The sequence below is a fragment of the Rhincodon typus genome, chromosome 5 (genome assembly GCF_021869965.1).
Source record: "Rhincodon typus isolate 14 chromosome 5, sRhiTyp1.1, whole genome shotgun sequence".
Taxonomy (NCBI): Eukaryota; Metazoa; Chordata; class Chondrichthyes; order Orectolobiformes; family Rhincodontidae; genus Rhincodon; species Rhincodon typus.
The window spans coordinates 119,327,429-119,343,253 of NC_063336.1; the positions used below are offsets into that span (position 1 = coordinate 119,327,429).

General features: G+C 41.3%; 1 protein-coding gene across 5 annotated transcripts in view; it reads right to left on the minus strand.

The window, feature by feature from the left end:
• LOC109913001 (putative Polycomb group protein ASXL2) overlaps nt 1-15,825 on the minus strand; it is a 245,321-nt gene that overhangs the window by 120,343 nt on the left and 109,153 nt on the right. For 2 of the 5 annotated variants that reach the window (XM_048596836.1, XM_048596838.1), the window contains exon 2: nt 10,825-10,907. The exons of 1 other annotated variant lie outside the window; for it this stretch is intronic. In XM_048596836.1, the coding sequence (XP_048452793.1) occupies nt 10,825-10,907 (83 nt within the window). Of the gene's footprint in view, nt 1-10,824; nt 10,909-11,376; nt 11,464-15,825 lie in introns of those variants that run through there. 2 more of the 5 variants (XM_048596837.1, XM_048596846.1) reach the window with 2 other exon arrangements.

Consider the following 15,825-nt stretch of genomic DNA (forward strand, 5'->3'; position numbering starts at 1 on the left):
GGTGAGTCGACTGAGGTACGGGGTGAGTCCGACTGAGATGTGGAGGGAGTCCGACTGAGGTGTGGGGGGGCGTCCGACTGAGGTGTGGGGGGAGTCCGACTGAGGTGTGGGGGGAGTCCGACTGAGGTGTGGGGGGAGTCCGACTGAGGTGTGGTCAGGATAAGCTATGAGAATCTCTTCTTCATGGCAGACCTGTCTAAGACCAGAGGATAAAAGTTTAAGGTGAGGAGTAAGGGATTTAAGAGGAGATCTGAGATTTTAAAAAATGCACCAGAAGGCGGTAGAAATATGGACTGCGCTGGCAGAGAAGATGGTACACTGGCAACATTTAAGAAGTATCTGGACAAGCACTTAAACTGTTGGGGCACAGTAGGCTATGGACCAAAGGCAGGTAAATGGGAGAGTGCAGCTTGGTGTTAGTTGGTTGGCACAGACATGGTGGGCCAAAGGGCCTGTTTCTATGTTGTATGTCTATATTACGTGCAATGTGCTCACAGTGTTTTTGTCATGAGAATTGGGGGAATCTATTCAGCTGCCTACAGGCCTTTCCCCAAGAATTTATCCTTTTCTCATTTCTTTCCTGTTGTCCAAGTTTGAATTGCCAATAAAACCCATCTCCCTCTCTGTCCAATGGATGCCATTTACTGCTGACCATCAAATGTCCCTTCCTATCCCTCATGCTGATTCAACTACTTCCTGTGCTAGCTGGCATCAAGACTCCTCTTTTCAAAGAATGTAAAGAGTAAAAAAGTTAAAAAGACATAAAATGCCTCACTTTAAAACGCTTACGGATGCTGGGTAAGTCATATTTTTTGACAAAGCAACACATTGCCAATCCAGTGTAAACTGCAATTGAAGTGATCGAGTCTGAAATAAGTTGGAAAGTAACCAATAATTGGGCAGGCTGGGAGGTGCCCAAGTTGACATTTGAAAACAATGCAAATGATCCTTCTCGTTTTATTTGCCTTTAACTGCTTTATCTAATGCAACCTTTCTGGTCTCTTGATTTTGTCACTACAAAGATCAGTGTTCCTTTTAGTACTTCCATCTGGCTTATTCTGAACTTAAATGTCATCCTTGCATCCTCAGTCTACTAACTGGACCACCCTCTGTCCTAATGCACATTTCTCAGATTTGTCAATGGCGGAATCTCTCACCTTTCTCTGATTTATCTTCCTCCTTGAATCTACAGGGATTTTTTCATTCATTGATGGCTAGAGCAGCATTTATTGTCCGTCCCGAACTGACCAGAGGGCAGTTAAGAGTCATCCACATTGCAGTGGGTCTGGAGTCACATGTAGCCCAGACCAGGTAAGGATGGCAGTTAACAAGGTGTGGAGCTGGAGGAACACAGCAGGCCAGGCAGCATCAGAAGAGCAGGAAAGCTGACGCTTCAGGTCAGGACCCTTCAGTTTCCTTCCCTAAAGTACATCAGTGAAACAGATGGGTTTTTCCAACAATTGACAATGGATTTATTCACTCTTAATTCCAGACTTTTATTGAATTCAAAATTCCACCATCTGCAGTGGTTGGATTTGAACCCAGGTCACCAGAATGTTACCTGTGTCTCTGGACTCCCTCTTTTTGACTGCAAGTTTGGTGTCACCTAATCATTAGGGGGTGGAATTTTCACATTTTCCCATGTAGCATTTTATTTAGTGGGATTGATGGACCCTAGTCCATCATGGACTCAGAGCGACTTCTGACACAAACTTCTGTTCTTCACATCATTAATTATGCAGCAAAGCTCCTCATCACCGTTCTTGGGGAATTGTACGGTTGGAAAGGGAAAAGTGTTTCCCACTGCCAATGCCTTCGGCTTTCACAATATAAGCACCATATTTAAACTCTGGCTACTTACTTCAGATACTGCAAGACAGGAGCTACTCCTCTCTCTCTCTCTCTCTCTGTGCTGCTCAAGCCTTAACATTCAATGGCATGACTGAGAGGAACATAGAACAGTACAGCACAGGAACAGACCCTTTGGCCCACCATGCGTGTGCCGACCATGATGGCATTCTAAACCAAATCCCATCTGTCTGCACATGGCCCGACCCCCTCTATTCCCTGCCTCAATGTGTCTGCCTAAATGCCTCTTAAAAACTTTGCTATCATATTTGCTTCTACCACCTCCCCTGGCAGTGAGTTCCAGGCACCTACCATCATTTGTGTAAAAACTTACCCCTTCACAGCTTAAACCTATGCCCCCTAGTATTTTACTTTTCCACCCTGGGAAAAAGACTCTAAAAAGCAAAAGAAAGCTTTATTCCTGTTGCATGGAGCAGGACGTGGCTGTGTTCGTGAATGGAGGAAGTCCTTTTCCACCTGGCTGCCACCGGAGGCACTGTCACCGGATACAGTGAGCCTGGTCACAGCTAGCAGCCTAGGTCAGGGCTGTGTTCTGGTGGAAAGGAACACCAAGCAGCAGGTAAACACTCAGTGACCTCCTGCACTCTGTACGGCCAACTGCCATCATCTTCTGTCTGCTAGCTCACTCTGACAGGGCCCGCACTCTCTCTAACTCTGTCACTGCTCACTCATCTCACCAAGTCTCATGGACCATATCTCTCACTGCTGCATACATCATCATTGACTCAGTGGCTCTCACCCACCTCATCCTACCAAACCACTGACAGCTCCTGCTCTCTGTGGAGACACCTCACCATCTCTCCTGTCTCTTCTTCACCTTTATCTGCCCTTCCTCCCACTTCTGTCGTAATCAATTTTGCCCTTTGTCTCATTGTAGGAATCACTAGCTAACCCCTGGGACTGATGTCTCCACAGTGCCTGACTGACCTTCCTGAATCTGGTTGCACTTGACCAGTGTATTTGGCAATAGCCCAATCTTTGACTGCAAGGACATGGTGTAGCAGACTTGATGGGCCAAATGGCCTAGTTCTGTTCCTATATCTTATATCTGATGGATCCCTGGACTCCAGGAGGACAAGGTGCCTGACTAACAATGGCCAAACACAGGCCTCTTGACCGGGAGCTCGTGACTGTTGCTCTCCTTCACCCCTCTAAGGATTGCTCCCCATTGAATTTCACACATCGCCATTTGTTTGAACACACATGCAGAGTGTTTGCTGCATAAACTGCTGGAACATGTCAGCACAAAAGCATCCTGTTTAGACCCTTGCATACACAGTAACTTGGCAGAAACATGCAAGTCCTAGGTGTGCCTAAACTCCAAAGTAAAGTGCTAAAGTGCTGAGGTGATGTCTGAGCTGGTCTGAGAGCGAAAATAATGATGCAGTGAGGCCGGTGACTTGACAATGCTGACTTGTGTTGGAAGAATGGTTGAGGAGGATGGTGGCCATGGAGCACACAGAGGTATTGTTGCAAAGAAGCAGCTGGCTGAGATGAGGTGAGATGCAGCCACAAGGTATCTGCTCCAATTTATGCAGCAGGAATTTACACTAACTAGTTTCTCAGGAAAGGAGAGCAGCATTAGAAGTAGTTTGTAAATGAGATACATCAGGCTTTAAAGAGATGCACAGAAATACGGTGATGTCTGCTTAATAGTGTGACTCTGAAGTCACCATTTAAAGTTTGAGGGATAACAAAAAATCACAAAAACTCTTCTTAAAGTCAAAATTCTGACATTTTCATACTTTCTTCATAGTGCTTATGCTACACCAAGGAAGGGAAAATTTCACCCCAGATGTTTTCTCTTTTCCTACAATTTTCAACCATGACAGGTCATTACAGAGAGATTTTGTGTTAGCTGTAAGTTGGTGCCAGTAAATTGTGCCAAGGAAACTAAGAACTAGAATTATGTATGGAATCTGAGATGTGTCACATTTTTACTCAGAAATTAAGATGGTTTACTATAATTCAAAGTAATTCTTTCTGAAAGAAGTCACTTATTCTTACGAAGTAAACTCACCATTGTTTTAGGAGGCCAAAGGGCTGCTCTCTCATTAGTGAGAGAGATGATTGGTGGTGGTTTAACCTGAGGGTCAGCATGCATCAGGCAAGGGGAGAGGGTGAGATGGAGATCCCAACTGTTGCAGAAATTGAACCTTTGCTGTTCGCTTCACTCTGCATTGCAATCCAGCCATCAAACCAACTGAGCTAACCAAAGATCATCCTAAACTACATTTCATACTTACTATGACATATGCTATTACTATGTTGCTGGCTTTTCTTCCTAAATTTTAATTTCACTGAATTTGAGTAGCAATTTATTAAAATGCAATGAACAAAGTATTATTGTGCTTACACAATAACAAATCAATAGGAACAGTAATCCAGTAAAGCAGAATTCAAATCCAAATTGGCAGTTTTTGTAGCTTGAATTCAGTTTAAAGTAAATGCAGAAATAAAAAGATTTAGTACTGATTTGTTATTAAAATACTAGCTCACGGCTAACATGAAAAGAAAGTTTTTTTTATGAATTTGGGAATATTAAAAGACTAGCAAAACAGGAGTCTGTGGAAATCAGACCAATATCAGGTACAAAAAAAGTTGTTGAAATTCAATAATTTCAGCTGCAGGATAGCTCTGCAGGAGTCCCTCAGGGTCGTGTCCTCAGCCCAATCATCTTCAGCTGCTTCATCATGACCTTACCTCCATCATAAGGTCATAAATGGGATGTTCATGAATGATGCACAATGTTCAACATCATTCACAACGCCACAGACACCGAAGCAGTGTGTGTCCATACGCAGCAAGACCTAACAACATTCAGGTTTAGACTGATAGGTGTTACACAAATGTCAAGCAAAGACAGTCTCAAACAAAACAGAATTAAACCATCATCCCTTGATGTTCAATAGCATTACTGTCACTGAATCTCCCACTATGAACATCCTGGTGGTTACCATTGACCAGAAATTAAACTGGATCAGCCATATAAATAGTATGGCTGCAAGTTGGTCAAAGACTTAGAATTCTGCAGCAAGTAACTCACCTCCTGACTCCCCAAAGCCTGTCCATCATCTACAAGGCCCTCAACATTCACACCCTTTACCAGCAATGTACAATGGCAGCACTGTGTACTATCTACAAGATGCACCTCAATAACTTACCAATGCCCCTTCAACTGCACCTCCCAAACCAGTGACCTTCACCACCCAGAACAACAAGGCCAAGAGATACAGGGAACACTATCACCTGCACATGCCCCTCCAAGGCGCACACATCCAGACTTGGAACCATATTGCTGTTTCTTCACCGTCACTGGGTCAAAATCGGGAAATTTTCCCACCTACCAACACTATCGATGTTTCTAAACCTTAAAGACTGCAGTGATTCAAGAAGACAGCTCACCATCACCTTCTCAAGAGCAATAAAGGAGAAACAAGAAATACTGGTCTAGCCAGCTTCACCCACGTGCTTCAAAAGAATAAAAAAAAGTTCAAGGAAGAGTGGGGCCAAGTAGACATTAAAAAAAAGGAAATTATCTTGTTGAAGATATGACTAAGGTACTACACCAGTGCTTAGTGAGAGGTAAATGAGGAGATAGCATCAAATTAGATTGGATAAGACGAGATAAAAATGAGATATTTCAATGGACATAAGTTCTCAAACAAGAAACATCACCCAGTCCAGATGGGATGCAGCTTAGTATTTTGTTTAATTTGTTGAAGGGAGATGAGTATTGCTGGTTCAGTCACCATTTGATGCCATCCCTATCTGTCCTTGGGAAGGTACACCCACAGTGCTATTATGGAGGCAATTCCTGGATTGTCACAAGTAATGGTGGAGAAGCTGTGCTGTAGTTCCAATCAGGATGGTGTGTGGCTTGAGGGGCACTTACAGGTGTTATGTTCCCATAAGATTGCTGACTTTGCTCTTCAGAGTGGGACAGTTTGCAGATGTGAAAGATTTTGGTGAAGCAGCGTTGCTGAGTTGTTGCAATGCATCTTGTAGATGGTACACTCTCATATGTTGCTGCTGGAGCAAGTGAAAGTTCAGGACGATGGACATAATGCCAATCAAATGGACTTTGTCGACCTCCAACACGCAGAAGAACAAGGGCAAGAGATAGATGCACATTCCCCTTCTGGGTGCTGGAGCTGCATTCACCCAGGCAAGTGAGAATATTTTATCAAACTTCTGACTTGTGCTTTTTAGATATGAACAAGCTTTGTAGAGTTAGAAGGTGAGTTATTTACTGCAGAATCCCAAGAATCTGATCTATTCTTGTAGGATATATATGTCTAGCCCAGTTTTTTAAAAATTTACTCATGGGATGTAGGTGTTGCTGGCTGGGACAGAATTTATTGCCATGTCTAATTGCCCTTGAGAAAGTGTTGGTGGCCCACAATGCCCTTACACACGAAATCCCAGGATTTTGACCCAGTGACAGTGAAGGACGGTGATCTCTCTCCATATCAGGATGGTGAGTGACTTGCAGATGGTGGTGTTCCCATGTATCTGCTGCCCTCAAGTTTGCTGAAGTTAAATTGTGTTTGACTAAACTGATTGAGAACTTTGATCAAGTTCTTTAACAAAGGGATTAATGAGTATAGTCCAGTTGATGTGTATAAGGCATTTCACCAAGATTCGCATAATAGAATTATCCATAAAATTAAAGACCATGTAATTAAAGGGACAATGATAGCATAGATACACAATTGGCTGAGAAGCAGAAAGCAGAATGGTCATTTTTTAAATTAATGGAAGCTTGCAGTGTTATATAGGGTCGATGTCAGGATTATTGCTTTTTTTGGTATAATTTAATGATGTGAACTTGTGGACACAAGGCATAATTTCAACATTTGAAGATACTAAAAAAAGTTCAAAATATAATAAACAGGTGGACAATAACAGATTTAAAGTGGACATAGACTGCTGAAACGAACAGACACACAGCATATGATATTTAACACAACAATTATGAAATTATAGATTTTGAAATGTGGAAAGAAAATACAAATAAAAATGCAATTTTAAAGGGGTTTGGGAGCAGAGTGACCCAGCAGTGTATTTCCATGGAGTCTCTGCAGATTTCTAAAAATTGAAGGTAGGACCTGGATCAATGCTTGGCTACTTTCCATGACTAACAATTATCACAGCGGGAGAGTTGTAAGTTCACAGTTTCATTTACAGCTCAAAGAGGTTATTAAAGAATTTGCAGTATTTTTGTGGGGTTATGCATATAACTGTTTTATAAGAGAGTAAATACTTTAAGTGGTTTCAATGCCTTGAATGGGCTTTCATGAATAGGGGTGTTTTATTTTAATCTAATGAAAGCTGGGAATAGGTAATTAGAACTCTATTTTATTTCAGCTCCTGCAATCCGCCCATGGTAGGTACTGCGTTAGTTTAAATGGGAGCTATAAGAACTCCTGGATGTTGGTGGGGGTTTGGAGGGTAGGGGCTATTGTAGGTAGGTGGGGCATGGGTTGCCATGAGTTGGAATGGGTGGAGCATGGGGGTGAATGGGAGGTGAGCACTAGATGACCTACCATTTAACAAAACATCTGGGATGAAATTCCAGAGAACTAGGGCAGATCTTTTAAACAAATACTCAGCGCCGCTATGGTCATGTCCAATCTACTCTGAGGTGTGTCAGCAGCTTGACTGCATCCTGCACCCACATCCTACCCCCAGAATGAAAACCCAGCCATTCAGGTACATTTATCCCAAGGTGAGAGACTTTCTGATTCCCAAACTGACCCTGGAGCATAATTCTGATCATGTTCTTATGATAATGGCAAAAAATGGACTTTCAATATTCAACTTCCATCACCTGATTGTTAATACTGGAGACTTTCAAGGCTGATACTTTTTTAAACAAGTACAAATATTGATCTGAAATGGCTGATGTGATCACCTGACCATAGATTGAGGTGTGCTTTGTGAAACTAGACAGCACTGAGATTATCATTTCATCCAAAGGCAGTGAATCAAGACAACTGATTCAGTATCAAGAAATCTGTGTCTTATTTAATACACACTTGCAAGAAAAGTTCACATACTTGGAGATTACATATTGCTTGTGGGGTATTCAGCTTGGAAGAAACAATGTGCAGGCTCAGGAATATACAAAACGGACTGATATCAAAAGCTGACGTTTCGGGCCTAGACCCTTCATCAGAAAAGAGTTTTTTTCTGATGAAGGGTCTAGGCCCGAAACATCAGCCTTCCTGCTCCTACGATTCTGCTTGGCCTGCTGTGTTCATCCAGCTCTACACCTTGTTGTCTCGGATTCTCCAGCATCTGCAGTTCCTACTATCTCTATATCAAAAGCTGCTTAGAACAGCACAGCAGAATGTGAAAATGAAATATGAATTGAAAGCAACAAAGCTGGAGGCCTCTTTCTCCCTGTCTCTCTCCCAAACTCAATGTCAGTGTCTGGTGAAAAAACAATTTGAACAACCATTCACAAAGAACTCAAACATATGTACAAACTTTCACCACTGCCGCAGAAACAAGACAACAGCTCAACGTTAGGGCTTAAGCCATTCTCAACAAATGTACAATTTTAAGAACTTCAAACTCCAATTGCCCTTTACTTCCTGTCTGTATTATACAGCTTTTCCTCACCAACGACTCCCAGCCCCCATCCCACCAATTTAAACTTACGACATGTGATGGAGTTTGTATTTGATGTTTGTTGGGCATGAGTAGATAATTAAATTCCCCTTTATTTCACTCAAGAAAATTACTTTGTTTTGATATAGTTAGCCAGGTTTTAGATGAAGTATGGTTACAGAGTGCTAAAATAGAATTTAAAATATTTATTGCAACTGACCAACAGGAGATTGAAAAGGGGGGACCCAATTCCCCTTCCTCACCTAGACGTAACAATGTACAAAAATAGTTGAAGTGGAAGGACAAGTTGATACGACTGTTAAAAAAAGTGTAAAGGGTCCTTGGCTTTATTAATAGAAATTACAGTAAATAAAGGAAGATATACTGAAACTTTAAAAAATATTGATTAGACCTCAGCTGGAGTCGATCATTTAATTCTGGCACTACGCTTTCAGAAACACGGCAAGTTCTTGCAGTTAGCACAGAAAAGATTTACTAAAATGATACCGGTGATGAGAAATTGGAGTTCTGTGAAGACTGCTCACTGAGTTGAGTTCTGTTTAGTATATAGACAATAAAGAGAAAGGCCGAAGGATGAATCCATTGGTTACTCCAAAGTAAATCCTTGCAGAACAGCATCCATTTTGACAAAGGTTTTAATGAAATCAGATAAAAGCAGCTGAAATTGTTCTCCTTTAGGCCAAGAATGTTAAGAGGAGATTCAATAGAGATGTTCAAAATCACAATCGGGCTGACAGAGTAATAAAGACAAACTCTTCCAGGGGCAGATCTTAAAGATATAAGACAATTCATAACAGAATGAAAGGAGGCATGAAGTAGCTTTATCTCCAACACAATGAGGTGCTCTAATCGAGAGTACACTACCTTAAAGGGTATAGAAGTAGGTTAATAGTGACATTCAAAACAGAATGGATTAATGCAAAATGAGAAAAATTATGGCAGTTGTGGTGAAAGAGAAGGGTTTAGAATGCTCTAGTAAAGAATTGCAGAGTTATAATTGGTCATATGTCCCCCTTCTATGTTGCATACTCTATAGACTGTGTTTATTGGCAGCGATGGTACTGTCATGTTTTACATTGCACCAAAATTCTAATTTTTCAGTAAAGTTACTCATTTTTTAAACAAACATCCAGAGAAGTACAAATAGGAAATAGCAATTACTTCAAAATTCTTTTCTTAACCCATCTATCTGAGCATAATATTCAAATATATAGCAATGTGATTATCAGAAAGAGGTTCCAGAGTACATTACTGTGAGAAGAACATAGGCAGCAAGATGGAGAGGTAGAACATGCACACTGAAGTGGGGGCAGAGTCAAATGAAGAATTAAGGTGGCAAAACTTTAGCTTCAGTAAGTAAAAAACAGAAGGCATAAGGCAAAAGGATGAAGGAAAGCAGCTCCAGAAGTCAGGGGTATGGTGGCTAGAGCAGTCAAATACAGTGAAGCAAAGACAACAAAGAATAGACCAATAGCTGAGGAGTACAAGTAACAAAGAAAAAGACCGAATGAAGAGTGTCATTGAAGTGCAATGGATGAAGTTATGGAGGCAACTGAAGACAAGGTTAAGGTACCTGAAGCCAAGTTTTAAAGAAAATGGGTGGGGCCTGCTGCTGCAAGATTTTGAATGGCCAATGGCAGTCAATGGGCTTGGCTTTGTTAAGGGTTGAAGGATGAGAATAATCAAGCCTTACGATGATAAAGGGATTGGTTAGAGGTTCTGAAGCAGCAGGGAAAGAGCAGGCAGCCATGGCACTATGACGTAGAGAAGTGGTGCTCCTCTTCACAGGCTGTTGTAGAAAAAGAAATTCAATAAATCAAGCTCAATGCTGAGATTGCTCACTGAGTTGAGTTTGGTTTAGTACACAGACAATAAAGAGAAAGGCGTAAGAGTGAATCCATTGGTTACATCTAAATAAATCCTTGCAGAACAGCATCCATTTTGGCAAAGGTTTTAGTGAAATCAGATAAAAGCAGTGGCATAATGGATTGTCAAGGAGTGATCATTGTGGAAGGCAGAATGTTAGAAACAATGAAGCAGCTACAAAGGAGTGAAAAGGGACAGTGAGAGCGATCATTGTCACAGTGGATGTTATTTGTGGCTTGGACAGAGGAGAAAATCACCTGCTGGGTTTCAAACTTATGTATGTATGGTTGTAAGACTCAAAACAATTATGGATGTGCAAATTTAACCTACTCTTGAGAAATTAACTGCTTTTTCTCAGGAGTGTGAAATTCATGTAATTATCTAGTTCTTTCACTCAGTGAACTATTTTACAGAGACTATTATTTACAAAGAAACTGTAAAAGCACTCACCTGATCTCCTTGAGTCCTTCACGCTGGATGACTTGTAGGATCTCCTTGTGGCTCATTGGTGTGTTTGGGTACTTCTCCAGTACCTGATAAAGATGTACAGCAATGTCAGCTTCAGCTGTGTATCGCTGGCTGGTAACCACACTTATAGGGTGTATCCAGCACATATCAAAATAACCCAAAAGCTAACTTAGAAATATCGTGCTTTGGTTACTATGGTAAGACTTTTTAAAAATATGAGTGGTAAACAATGAAACATGATTAATATAGATAATATGATAATAGATAATATGTTTCTTGAAAGTTTTTTTTTAATTTGTTCAGTTATGAAAACTGCCTTTCAAACAAACTCAGTAAGAATAATATAGATGTTTAATACATATCAGTGGTGTTCACTTATCAATAAGACAGTATCCTTTATACTTAATATTAAAAAAATCCAACAGTTCTGGCAAAGTCAGACATATCATTTCAGCAGAAGTGAGAAAAACATTGCAAACACAGTAAGACAAAAGACTCATTTGCAACTTTATGCTGATTGAAAATGCTAATTACCTATCATGGGTATCAACTTCCTTATTCTTTGAAAGAATCTCAAAGATCACACAAAAGTAAGTGTTTTTGTCTTCGTCCAGAATCCAAATCAGGTTGTGTACCTACATAGCTGACTACATATCACAAGAATGTGAATTTTCACATTTGGAGTCCAGAGTCCATTAGTAAGTGCTTTGAAGTTCACTCCTGATACAACACACACCCTTTGCCCTCACAGTGACACTGAAAAAATGTCAATTAAGCGAGTAGTTTTGGAACGAACGCCAGGGAGGGACCTGAGTGTGGCACGGAGAAACTTGACGAATTGTCCCTATGAGTTAGAAAGAACACCATTCAGCCAAACTTTTCTCCCCAGACTGTTTCTCATTTAAATTAAAGTATTTATTTGATGAATTGGAACGGAGGTCTTTTTTAAAATGGAAAGATTCAAGCTTGAACATTGCTATGGTAGACTAGCACCCCATGAACAAAGTAATAATGCTGAAGTAGCTGTTGAAAACTATTCATTGGAATGTAAATTATCTATCAGTCACTGGTAACAGTACATGTTGCTGAATGTTGATCCTGAAAGAAGGAACAGAGAGAAGTTGGGAGACAAATTCAAGTCGTTTTTTTTTCTCTTTTGGAGCTTTGAGACTCTCTGCCTCAGAAGATAGTGATTAATGTTAGAGCAGATGTAAGTAAGCAATAGAATCAAAGATTATGGATCAATGGGAATGTGGAATTTGAAATAGATAATATATTGGCCACGATCCTATTGAAAAGTGCAGCAGGCTCAATGGGGCTGAATGGTCCATTTTTGCTTCTGTTTCACATGTTCATGTACCTGAGGTAAGCCTTAAGAAGCCAATCCTGAAAGGTAAAAGAAAAATTTACCTTGTCAGTGATTTTTTAAACTAAAATATACACTCGGTATTTTGGATAGATATGAAGGAAAATAAACTTATTCAGGAATAATAAGCTAAATTTAAAGTTTGCTTTAGAGATAGAATTTTGCTGTTGACAACAGAAGAGAAAGAAACAAGCACTTAATTCACAGAGGCAGAATGTGGAAGGTGTAAATTGCTTAAAAAGAAAGCAATTCTCCAAACTCCCCTTCTTGAACACCAACAAATCATAAAAATTATTGAGAAATCAACAAATAACATCAAGATTTCTTTTATTAGTTATCAATTTGTCACGTGGAAGGACAAACTGGCATATGATATCCTTCTTGGTGCAGGCAAAGACATAACCAGCACAAATCAAAAGCTGAACAACTGACTTGAAATGCTACAACCATTTGTTTCAATGATTGTACATTTACTATCTGAGGGTAAGAGGATAAGGTGAAAGCTGACCGGGACATCAGCCACCATACAGACCAAGGCTCCATGGTGCAGAAAGTTGGCCAGAGGACGTAGTTAAAGCAGAATAGAAATGTGCCAGTATTTGGGGATTCTTGAATTTGAGGAATACATAGAATGCTCTGCAGCCACGAATCCCAGAGAATAGGTTGCTTAACTTAGAGTGGAAGTTGAAAAGGGAGGGACTAAATCCGGTTGTCATGGTTTATGTTGAAACAAACAACACTGAGAGAAAGAGATGAGGTTCTGCTGAGAGAGTATCAGGAGTTAGGCTCCAAATTGGAATGCAGGACCTGAGGGATAATAATCTTTGGATTATTGCTTGAATCAAACTGGCAAATGAGCAGACAGATCAGGAGAATTCGAAGTGGTTTAAGAGCTGCTGTGAGAGAGACGGGGGGCACTAGCACCAGTTCTGGGACACAAAGGAGATGGATCAATTGCATAGGCCCCATCCAGAGCAGGATACGACCCATGTTGTAGCACAAAGGGTAAGGAAGGACGGACCAATAGTCAATGAAAACAGCCCCACACCAGCATTGCTACAGATATCATAAACCGATCTAGTCCCATTTGCCAGCATTTGGCCCTCCAAACCCTTAATATTCATATACCCATCCAGATACCTTTCAAATTGTAACTGTACCCACCTCCACCAATAGCCATTGAGAGCAAGTTTACTATTCAGGATAGCCAGAGGCACAGTAAAGGGAGGGAACAGACTTCTGGTTTAAAGTGCATTTATTTCAATGCATCAGTCAGGCCTGACTGATAAGGCAGACGAGTTCAGAGCATGGATTGGCCCTGGGGACAGGGATATTATAACCATAACAGAAACATAGCTGAGAGAAGGGCAGGACTGGCAGCTCAGTGTTCCAGGATACTGAAGCTACAGGCATGACAGAAGTACAAATAAGTGAGGAGGAGAGAGTTGCCCTTTTGATAAGGGAGGACATAACAACTGAGCTTAGAGAGGATATTCTTAAGAGGTCATCAAATGAGGCCATATTGTTAGAATTTAGAAACAAGAAGGGGATGGTCACTCTGATGGGACTATAATATAGATCCCCAAATAACTAGTGGGTACTAGAGGAGCAGGTGTGTAGAGAGATTCCAGACACCTGTAGGAATAACAGAGTAGTACTGGTTGGAGATTTTAATTTCCCCTGTATTGACTGGGCCACGCAGGGTGTGAAAGGCCCAGATGGAGTGGAATTTGTCAAATGTGTCCAAGAAAGTTTCCTAAATCACTATGTAGAGGGTCCTACTCGGGAGGGTGCAACACTGGATCTCCTCTTAGGAAACAAGGTCAGGCAAGTGACTGAAATGTCAGTCAGAGAGCACTATGGGTCCCGTGACCATAACTCTCTCAGTTTTAACATAGTTATGGAGAATGATAGGACAGGTCCCCAGGTTAAGGTGCTGAACTGGAGCAGGGCCAATTTTGGGGCCATTAGGCAGGATCTAGAAGAGGTCGACTGGGTGAGTCTTTTTGAACAAAAACGAACAACTGGCAAATGGGAGGCTTTTAAAAGTGTGATACCAAGACAACAGGGACATACTGTCCCTGTTCGGGTGAAGGGAAAAACTGGAAAGTTTATGGACCCCTGGCTGACAAGGAATGTTGAGGTTCTGGTCAGGAAAAAGAAGAAAGCATTCTCACATTTAAGGAATATTCCACCTTGGGAGCCTACAACCCAATGGTCTCAATGTGGACTTTACTAGTTTCAAAATCTCCCCACCCCCCGGCCTCATCCCATGTCCAACCCTCCCTCTCATCCCTGCCTCCTTGACCTGACATAACCTGTCCATCTTCTTCCCCACTAATCCACCCCACCCATCCCACTGACCAATCCCCACCACTCCCTACCTGCATCTACCTATCACCATCCCATCTGCCTTCCCCAGCCCCACCCCTCCTCTCTCTATTTATTTCCCAGCTCCCTTCCCCTTCCCCCATTTATGAAGAAGGGTCCCGACCTGAAACATCAACTTTCCTGCTCCTCTGATGCTGCCTGGCCTGCTGTGTTCCTCCAACTCCACACTGCGTTATCTCTGACTCCAGCATCGGCAGTTCCTATTATCTCTGAATGTCTCAGTGGTGAACCTGTTTTTACAATTCAGTGCATGAGGTGTAAAATGGCCTTGTTTTTAATCTAAAATGCATGAATCCAAATTAATTGGATATTAACTAAATCCAGAACAAAACAGCCTGCTTGAATGGCACCACATTCACAAACATCCAGTCCTCCACCACAGATGCTCAATAGCAGCAGTGTGTACTATCTACAAGATGCACTGCAGAAATTCACCAAAGATCCTCAGACAGCATCTTCCAAACCCACGACCACTTGCATCAAAAAAGAACAAGCAGCAGAGACATGAAAACACCACCACCTGCAAATTTCCTTCCAAGCCACTCACCATCCTGACTTGGAAATATGTCGCTGTTCCTTCGCTGTCGCTGGGTCAAAATCCTGGAATTCCCTCCCTAAGCGCATTGTGGGTCAATCTACAGCACATGGACTGAAGCGGTTCAAGGTGGCGGCTCACCCCCACCTTCTCAAGGGGCAACTAGGGACGGGCAACAAATAGTGATTCAGCCAGTAATGGCCACATCCTCTGAGTGAATGTTTTGCAAATGCTTTGCCAATCAGCTCTCCTCTATTATTCAGTTTGGCGAGACTGCCTTAATTCCAATCTTAGCTCTACGTAGCTGTAATCAGAGCACCTCTTCCGAGGGCTCCTCTTCCCATTCCTGTACTAACACTTTGTAACAAATCATACAAATCAACTTCCTTTTGAGAGTGTAGGTTAGAATTCTCACAATATGGTCCTATTAATACTTTATTGGTGTACATTTTAACTGTTGAGTATTAGACAATAACTTCATAGAATTATATAATGTAAAGTGCAGGGTTAACGGGCTGCAAACTTCACAATAGGATTTACAATTCCTGTTTAAAAAACTTTAGCACAATATCAGTAAAGAAGAACATTCTCAGCCGTGAACTTGGCAGATGATAGAAACTTATTAAACTTAACCTTTTTGGGTTTGTTTTGCTGTTAGTTTCTCCAATTCAATATATTTTCAGATAAATTT